We start from the raw sequence: 10,481 nt of genomic DNA on the forward strand, positions 1-10,481 counted from the left end.
TGAAAAGAAATCCCTCTTAAACCCATAACTTGAACCAAACAGCGGGAGTCGAACTACATTTCCCATGAGCACGCCAAAGGAAATGCGTCACTGACGTTTTCATAAGGCATGCTGGGTACGTTCTCTCTCTCTTTCCGGCTGGTACGCCATCATGTAAGCGAGTTTTTCTATGCTTTTGTACAAATCACAATCCATAAAAATCTGTTGTAAAGCGCTCTCATCTGTCTGTGTGACCCAAGACGATGTTTAGAGACATAATGATTGGCGATACGCTGCAATTATTTTTTGAACTGTAGTGTTTGAAATGGTGATTAAAGCCCCAGTTTAACGGGTGCTGAGGGGTTGTCAGTCCGGTAGCCATTGATGCTGCCGGGCAGAACATGAGTCAACGTGTAAACGTCTCGGAATTTGCAATACCCATTATCAGAGAATTGGCGTTTTGTTCATTTGAATACTATTTTGTCTTATTTGTTATTTCTTTGTTAATGCATGTCGCTAGCTAGACTAGTGGGGAGAGAGGGGCGACTCGGCTAACGAAGCTAACGTTAGCATGCTAGCTCCTATTTCCTATTTCCAGTCTACTTCCAAACAAGTAAAACGTGGGGAATCACTGCTTTATACCTCATATGTTTACGGAGTCGTTATATATCATAGCCTCCTGGGTCGGCGTAAGATATGGTTTATGTATATTAAGTGATGCTTCATGTGGATGTAACGTTAATGGCTGACAGCATGAGAAATCATGTGGCTGTTAGTCTGGAATCAACTGTATGGGTTGCTTAAACTTTTGGTCAATATACTGTAATACAGTGGTTCTCGACCATGTGGCATTGCGAGAGTCTGCAGGTTTTCCTGCCAACCAAACACTACAGCAGCTGATATCACAAAATAATGGCACTCCTTCAGTTAGAGGTGGAATAAATAAGTAAAATCAGTTGCTGTAGTGTTTTTGTTGGAAAGAAACCCTGCAGACTCTTGGGTCAGATGGAACATGATTGAAAAACACTGTTGCAAATTACTATCAAAGTAGTGTGGGCTGCAATAACAAGACTTACTTATTTCACTGTGAACTGTGAATGCTAGCTGCATGTGGTCACACAGTAGTTTAACCTGCAGAGCTGGCATGCTCTGTTTATAATGTTCTGTTAAACAAGATCTGGAAAGGTACATCTTGGTTGTTGACATCTTAGAGCTGTGTATCCAAGATGTGGTGGCTTACAAGCTGGATGTTTGTCCTTTTCCTCAGATAACTCAAGATGGGAGCGTATAAGTATATGCAGGAGTTATGGCGCAAGAAGCAGTCCGACGTGATGCGCTTCTTGCTCCGTGTCCGTTGCTGGCAGTACCGCCAGTTGTCCAACCTCCACCGCGCTCCGAGGCCCACGAGACCCGACAAGGCTCGCAGACTGGGCTACAAGGCCAAGCAGGGTGAGTGTTGGGTGGGGGATTCTCCTACATGTATGCCTTCATTAAAATGATTTCTGACTGTCTTCATGTCGTCTGTATTGTTTTCTAAGTGAAACTACATAATTGTACAGTATAGATGTACATGGCACAATATGGTTAAGATAAAGATGTTGGTTGTGCTATGGGGCTGGTATTGGCCTTTTATGAGAAATCAGACAACAGCCAATGTCTTCCATATGGTAGTTTGTTTGATTACATATTCACTATCGCCACACAATCAATTGCCTGTAATGGATAAATACTAACCTGAACTGATTCTAATGCAACATTTTTCATCACTCCACAAGTATGCGTTAATGTTATAATACTGGGTTTCAGTGGAGAGTTTGTGTTCCATGATGGTTTAAATACTGTTTCAATCTGGATTTCCACCCTGACAAGAATGCAATCTTGGGGAAACACTGAATACTTGAAAGTTTTTGGCATGAAAATGGTTGTTGAATTATCTGCAGCTTTAATCCAGAAATATCAGCATCATCAACAGTCTTGAAAGACCCACATCAGTTGAACGCTAGTATACAATCCTTGACTGAACTTGGTGTTTGTGTTTGATCACAGGCTACGTCATCTACCGTATCCGTGTGCGCCGCGGAGGCCGTAAACGCCCCGTGCCCAAGGGTGCTACCTATGGCAAGCCAGTGCACCACGGTGTCAACCAGATCAAGTTTGCCCGCAGTCTGCAGTCCACCGCTGAGGTATGTTCATCTTCACTGTTGCAGGGCAGAAGACACTTGTTGGATCTCTGCTAGGTTGACTTGGTTTCTATTGGTGGGAGTTGGCCAGTGCCTGACACGCAAATCAACAATTTGTTGGGAGTTTGTGCCCCTCCTGATCTCTTCCAAAAAGATTGTATGAAATTGCATATGCCCCAATGTTGCTGAAACTGATCTGTCCATGTATTACCTGTTAAATGTGGAGATGGATCAATTATGGATTTTTGAGGGCAGATGCAAATATTTATGAGATTAGTCCAATTAATTGACTGGTGTTTTTATTTTTTATTTTTTTTTTCTCAAGCTTATACAAGTCAAATGCAAAAGCATATCCACTTGGACTTCATTACAGTGGAATAAAGCTGCAGACCTATCGGCCACCACTATCTTGGACCTTTCTCATTAACAAATCAGTGGTTCTCAATCCTGGTCGTCAGGACCCAGAGTACTGCTGGTTTTCTATACTACCAGCTAGTTAATTAGATTCACCTGGCGTCCCAGGTGTAAATCAGTCTGACTAGACCAGCAGGACTCTGGGTCCTGAGGACCAGGATTAAAAACCACTGGATTAAATTGAGTTTCCCAAAATGACAGGTGATCTTTGCATTTCTTGGTGAATATCAGTTCAATCATAACGGCTGCTTTCCCAACGACCTTGATTGTCATGTCCGTTAAGGCTACAGAGATGCAAAAAGCATTAAAATCGGATCAATTGAGGTAAAAACTTTTACAGTGTGGTGGGTTGTATACATGTTCTTGCAGCAAAAGTAAATTGCTTAGATTCAGTTCAGGTGTTGTGATGTACTAAGCTGGCATTGAAACTTGGTAATGTAGATTCACAAAGATTTAATGCGGTCAAGCACTGAAAGTGTGCAGGTGAACTACAACAACCATAATTCACTGCATCTGTGATGCTGTGCATCATGTTGGTTTGTCAGTTCAGTGTCAGAATAAAGACGTTTGTGAGGAGGTCGATTTCTGTCAAAACTTCCATGTGGAGCCGGCATTCAAAAGCTTTCCACGCACACATTTCAATTCACACCAACAAGAACAATATTTATCTTCAACACTGTAGACCGTAATATGCCATAATTGCACACATCACATCCAGTTAGATTGTTTATGAAAGCTCTAATGACTCAACCCCTTATTTGTCCTAGTTTTTGTTCTTTATGACCGTATAGCAGCGTTTTCTTAGCATTCGCTTAGCTGCAGTGGGCCCCCAAAGCCACCGCACCGCCCAATAAGAGCCGTTCATGCACTGCAACACCTACAGGAATTGATCCTGGAATAGACCGAAATTACCCCCACATCTACAAAATTCTACACTGTTTAAGCTGGTTGTAAATGAATCCTGCAAAAGGATCTAAAGATTCAGGGATGTTTTTTGGAGCTGGTTAACAAGTCATTAAGTGTAACCTGCTTCAAGGGGAACATGACTAAATAGAAGAATGTAAAGGTTCCTATTTGGCCTTGGACAGTCAAATAATCTGGTGTCATACAACTGTACAGTGTATAGCTGCTCCATTGACAATGATAGCTACTGTTGCAGACTTAAACAATGTTTGATCTTTACTATCTATCTACACTGCAGTTACCAGGGTTAGTATGACCACAAAATGTAGTCTGGTGACCAGAAACTCATCGGGGTGCTATCAGTTGCTTTTTCCACAACAGATTAGATGAGGTAAACTCCTGTTCCTGGATAAAACGGACTGGGCTGTGCTACAGCTTCAGAATACGAATGGTCAAATGAGAAATGATCCTTTGCAGCTATAGAATTAAAACTGCAATTTTGAAAAATAATTTTAAAGCTGCACTATGCAAGATTTTTATGTGAAAATCTACCAGTCTTATTAGCCTAAATTACAAAGTGGGGCTGCAACAGAGAAGAGTGTCCCATCCCCACTAATTGGGATACAGTAGATTTGCCCCGTTTACCCAAAAGAGATTCTGCTGTATGGTCAATGGCGGTTCGCTGCTCCCACAGAAGTGGAAAATTGAAATTTGAGTGAAATCCATTTGTCCTAAACAGCAGTGAGCGATTGCTCTGTCCAGAGAAAGCTGGACACAAGAATGTTACATCTTTTGCCTCTCTTGTCCCTTTGGTATAAAGCATCACAGACCGGCCGGGTTGGTAAACATTAGTGTGCAGTGTGCAGTTTACTGATGTTTCGTTGCCGGGTACTGAAGTTCAAATGTTTCTAGCAGTTACCTCTCACTGCCATTTGGAGCCGCCAACATGCAAAGTTTGTAATGCGGCTTTAAGACTGGGCCTTGTTAGTTGGCATTTGAGAACATGTTGCTCTGGTGTACATGGTTCTACAGGGTTGATAGGAATTGTTTAATTGTATTGTACCTGTCTGCCGAGGCTGAATTTTGCTTTTTAATTTTTTCCAGGAGCGTGCTGGCCGTCACTGCGGAGGCCTGCGGGTGCTGAGCTCCTACTGGGTGGGCGAGGACTCCACCTACAAGTTCTTCGAGGTGATTCTGATTGACACCTTCCACAAGGCCATCAGACGCAACCCAGACACCCAATGGATCACAAAGGCTGTGCACAAGCACAGAGAGATGCGTGGCCTGACGTCCGCAGGAAAGAAGAGCCGCGGCCTGGGCAAGGGCCACAAGTTCCACCTGACCATCGGAGGCTCCCGTCGTGCAGCCTGGAGGAGACGCAACACCCTGCAGCTGCACCGCTACCGCTAGGGAGCGTCACACTTGTCTGTACATTTAAACAAATAAACAGCCCTTTTTATGGTGACAACCTGTTGTCTGTCGTCATCTGTCCATATTCAGAGTCATTACTGTTACTAACAGCACTATAAACATGACACAAATTGCAAGCAGTTTGAACAGAATTTGAGTTTTACCTATATGGGGTTTTTGAAGACAAATATTTAAAATTTGAACAGCCATGTTCAAATTTTCCCAGCTGGATCCCTTCCTTCAGTGACACACTGGTGATAAATAGTCTGTTGCAACACTTAAGTTAAAAGTATACTGATGCACTAGTTTAATGAATCTTTATATGGCATGTCGTAACTGGGCGTCGCAATGTGTGACAAGTTGTGTATTAACATTAAACCCAGGGCTATTCAACCATGTCTCACTGGGCCAAGTGTATGCAGGTTTTCATTCAGACCACAGACTGCATCAGGTGATTTCACTGATTACTTCAGAAGAGGATGATATTGATTGGCCGTTATCCAACATCTTTAATAAAAGCTTTATCAGTCCAATATTTCGGTCATTTGGGCTATTAACAAATAGTTTGAACAAACACCAAGCACTTTAAAGAGCCTTTGTGTTTGTCATTGATGTAACTGCTAGGAGCCACTGCCCAGTGACAATGCCCATTAGTGATCTTTATGGTGTGAGACCGATGGTATCCATTTCTAGGTTATCCTAGTCATTTGGGAGGGGGTCGTGTTCAGTCTGGGAAAGGTGTAACCTAAGAAGTGTTTGGGTCTGAAGTATTTCGACTTGTATTTGTGTCACGGGGGGCTGGTGTCGGCTCAGTGAACTGGTACCACAGGAGTTTCTAGAAGCATTCAAGAACCTTTTACTGGGGTCAAAATGCAGTTAGAAGTAGGCCTATGGCAGTTTGTAATAAGCAGAATGATTTCCCAAATTGACCCAATTGACCTCATCAAATGTAATCAAACAAGTGAGATTAGAATAGAGTTAGACCAGTAAAAGGAAGTAAAGCAAACCATCTCAAAAAGTGTGACACTTCACATGAGTTATCTGTCAAGACAAATGCTTTCAACTATGGAATAAACTTTTTTTTTAATGGAAATAATGTAATCTTATACATTACATGTGCATTTCTTAAACCTTGAGAGTACTTTTGAAAGAATGGAAATTGAAAATGAGTCATTGGTATTGATTATAGCCAATGTTAGAGCCTGAATTTGCCCCACATTCTCTTAGGCTGAACGGTGACAGCAACTTAAATGTTTTATCTGAAATCTAAAGATTAGATCTGGGTTTTGTAAGGTTAAAAAACATATTTCACACTGGTAGGACATCGTCACTCTTTAGAAGGCACACCTCCATAGGTGCAGTAAGTGAAAATCTATATTGAGCCTAGTATTATATTATACCTAGGTAGGAGCTAATAAGATTACTGAATAACATGCTAGACAGAAAATGAGAGGTGGTCTGTCTATTTGCTAATTTCTTCATTCAAACCATGACAACAGGCACTTCATTTGGATAAAGCATGAATTCTAATCAGTATGTGACCATTACACGTCAAACTGGGGATTTTCACTTTTAATGATATACACAAAAGATCCCAGTATATGACTGAGATGAAAAGAGTTTCTCCTCCACTAACTGTTGCCTTGTCAATTTAATAGAACTTGTTCCCCACAGCCTACAAACAAAATCCTTTAAACTCTTCATTATATGGGGACTCTTCATTATATTGAGTGCTGCCATCCAAACACTGTAACGTTATCATTTTAGGTCAGCGGCGTGTCAGACGATAAACGCGGCTCAGTGCACGGCTTGCGAATGGCCCTGCACCAGCTTACATGAGCATGGGACAACCACAACCACCACCACACAAGTGGAGAGACCAGAATAAGATTTCAGTTGCAAGCGTATGACCTATTATCTGAGCAGCTGGCATCAGTGTAGCTTTGCAATACAGCAACATTATTCTGCCTGCATAGACACATATTCCAGTTGTTAGTTAGGGAGATACTTAATGAGATACTTATTCATTAATTATTCAATTAAAGAATTATGAAATTTGGGTAAACTTTTCTAATAACAACATTTCCTTTGGTTTGCATTTGGGAAAACACCAAGAGTTCAACATTCACACTCAAATGATTAAACACCACCATGTGATTTAGATATTAGGTATTTTGAATGGGCCTTTAACATTAAATGCTGCTAGTTCTACTTTTTGGTGAGAGGGAATACCACAGAACGTCAGCTTTGAATTCCAGCCTTCAAGTTGGCCCTGTATTAGTGAACATTAAGTACTTTCTCCCATAGCCAGAAACAGAAGCCAGACAAGCGTTTGTCTAGGTCACTTCCATGGAGAATCATATGGAAAAGATGGAAAGGCTGGCTGAGTGTCAAAGAATATATTAGAATCGGGCTGCATTTTCTGGTTTTCAACTGATAGCACTTCTGAAATACAACGCTCAGTTGTGTGTTAAAGTTCAGACATTGTATGAGTCCACAAAGATGGCGTTTCATCCATCACTGATGTGTTAAAAGCTGCAGGCTGCACTTCAGTGACATTCACAGATTAGTGTCAAAGAGTTCTCCAGCTAGGAGACTTCCTCACGTGCTTCTAGAGTGTTATATATTCCATATATCTTGTCTTTTCATCATTGTTTACATATCTCCTAGTGCATCTATTCCACATCGTTGGTGTACTATCATATCGTACATGTTCATTCTTTTTTCACTGTCTCATGTTCTACTTGTTATCGTGTAAACGTGTTTTTTTCCATACATGTAGTGTTGAGACTGTCATGTGCGTCATGTTTAAAGGTGCTACGTGTAGCATTTTGACCTCGATAAATCATTACCATATACATTTTTGTCAATAATCTTTTTTATTTTCCACAAGGTTTGCAGGTGTACATCAACAAGTAACCTCTGTCAATAACATAACATATAGGTATACCAGGGCATTGATAGACAGGTAAATAAATAAAACAGGAAATAAAAAAGCAAATAAAATATATACTTTTTTTTAATTCTTTTTTTTATTCCCCGTAATAAATTCATAACTTAACGTTTTAGTCTTAATAAAGCCATGCCATTATAACTAAGACAGTACAAGATACAGAAAAGTAACAGAAAGCATACACCTGCACCTTTGATCGCTCCTTAACCCTGACCTACCCCATCCCCATGGGTCTTTCTCTAAATTCCACTATGCATGCAGGATATTTCCTAACAGTACGTTGCAAAATAAATAAGAAAACAAAATAAAAATAAAAATTTATATCATGGTTCTAGCTGCGTTGAGTGCCTCCTTCCTAGCCTCGAGCATAACCTGGCCTGCCCCATTCATCCTAGCAACAGAGAGCTCCATAGATAAAATCTCTATTAAAGAGTGATTCCACTGATGAATAGAAAGAGTGTGCGGTGGTTGCCACCTTACCGCCAACATCTTTTTAGCAACAGTGTATGCTGATAGCCACAGCTGTCTTTGAGTATGGTTAAAATTCTACCCGGAATCATCATTCAAGAGCATACATTCTGGGGAGCAGTCGAGCTCTAAACCAAGAGTTTCAGAGAGACGTTTTGTTATTTGTTCCCAAAAACTTCTAACTGATGGACACTCCCACATGATTTGATTCAAATCACATAGGGTGCAGTTTGGAGAAGTAGTTATATTCATCCTAAAACGCCGCTTTGGTGTCAAATAAGTTTGATATATGAAGTTCAGGTTTGTTAGTTTATGGTTTGGATTTTGTGAAGAATGCGAGGCATTCTTCCAAACTCGGGCCCAGTCTATAGATGATTCAGAGCAGTCTTTATTCCATATTGTTATTATTGCTAATGGGGTCTGTGTATGTTCTAACAATGTGTTATAAATTAAAGAGACATGTCCTTTAATTAATCCTGATAGTTTCTTAATTAAATCCATTATTGGATGAGTAATAGGTTGCCTGTCACTCAAAATACTTGCAGCCCTTATAGCAGAACGTAATTGTAAATATAGAAAAAAGGAGTTGGATGACAATTTGTATTTGTTTCCCTCAAATCCTGAAAGCTTCTTAAACCAGTATCATTCATAATGTCTCCTAAGCTATGTATACCTGAATTATACCATTGAGGTGAGATAAAATATTGTCCTCTAGACTTTAATAAGCTATTATAAAATATTGGTGTGTTAGCATTTTGAATTGCATAAGCTATTATTAGACCGTACTTCAGTCTACATTTTCTAACAGAAAAACCTGTAAACAAAATGTCCTTCAATGGAACTGGGGCCACCAAATTCCTCTTGATATTAAGCCATGGAGTTGAAGTATTGCCATGTGACGGCTGCACCAAATCGTCGCACATAAATGTGTTAGTAAAATCCAATCACTTTTTTTCCTTTGTTCACATTTGGTTAGTTTGTGGCACGTTTACATTCACAATACACATACACAAACCACATAACGACACGGCACATAGGTTTTGTTTCAACATGCTCAAACTTTATTAGCATTATCGATATTACATGTTTCTAATTTGAGTGCACGCATTTTAGTTAACATGTTTTTATCAATTTGCTGTTAATTACTTTGCATTTATATAATCTTAACTCTCTTCACCTACTTGCATGTCCATCGGCATCCAAACTGTCAAGACGCATTTGCCGTTTGGACTGCACTATTATACTGGAAGAGGGGTGTCCGACCAAACCAAGTGCTCCAGAACAGGGGGGGTGTCGCCTTTGTTTTTAGTGGTGTACATGTATTTATTTAGTAGTTAAAAACCTGATTGTTACTTAATATAAACACATTTGCATTTAAATTAATTAAGTTAATTACTTATGTTAAATTTATTTGAATATAGTCATCTTTTGTTTAAGTTAATTAATCTATTCCCCTTTTTGTGTAAATGTACCTGGCCAGGTCTACATATACTTTGAATTTGCCATTTGTAAGGAGGCTCCTGTTTCTGTTCAGTTACTTGTATTATATTTTGGGCCCACAACAGTTATATTTTCATTATCTTTTTTGTAAATCCACCACTAGTTTTGTTACCCTTTTACCTTTGTTTGGGTAAATAAAACCCTTAATTTTGCACTCTACTATGTGTCCTCGAGTCGGCTTGCTCGGTCCATCACAGTTGGTGTCAGAAGTGGGATCAGCAAGCAGAGGGCACAGGTAGTTTTTGTTACGTTTTACCCCCTGTCCCCCCCTCTGGAAATGATGCGTGGAGGAAGAACAGGAAGAGGAAATAGAGTGGGTGCTGGCCACGAGCAACAGTCAGAAGTTCCGGCAGATGATGCTGAGGATGGAGCAACTGGAGGTGCCATGGGGCCTGAAGGTAATGAGGCCAGGGAACCGACCCTTGCAGACCTGTCCAACATCCTCCGGGCCCATATGGGGCAGCAACAAGCCCGGGAGGCCCGACTGGAAGAAGAGGCAGTACGGCAAGAGCAGAGGTTTAAGGCACTACAGCACCAGTTCAGTCTCCTCCAGCTGGAGGTTCAAGCACGGACCTCCCCAGTCCCTTTACCGCCCATTTCAGAGCTGAGTCCTCTAAGGGTGGGATCCACAGGCACAGACCCTGGATGTGACCCATCACAAGCCACTTGGGTAC

At 40.8% G+C, this 10,481-nt stretch overlaps 1 protein-coding gene across 1 annotated transcript; it reads left to right on the top strand.

Annotated features, from left to right (window-relative positions):
- The first annotated feature begins 100 nt into the window (after positions 1–100).
- Positions 101–4,944, top strand: rpl15 (ribosomal protein L15). The gene is made up of 4 exons (XM_071907544.1): positions 101–153; positions 1,247–1,428; positions 2,026–2,162; positions 4,581–4,944. The coding sequence occupies exons 2-4, from the start codon at positions 1,257–1,259 to the stop codon at positions 4,884–4,886; spliced, it is 615 nt and encodes a 204-aa protein (XP_071763645.1). The 5' UTR covers positions 101–153; positions 1,247–1,256; the 3' UTR covers positions 4,887–4,944.
- Positions 4,945–10,481: the final 5,537 nt, after the last annotated feature.

This window comes from Centroberyx gerrardi, chromosome 19 (assembly GCF_048128805.1).
Source record: "Centroberyx gerrardi isolate f3 chromosome 19, fCenGer3.hap1.cur.20231027, whole genome shotgun sequence".
NCBI lineage: Eukaryota > Metazoa > Chordata > Actinopteri > Beryciformes > Berycidae > Centroberyx > Centroberyx gerrardi.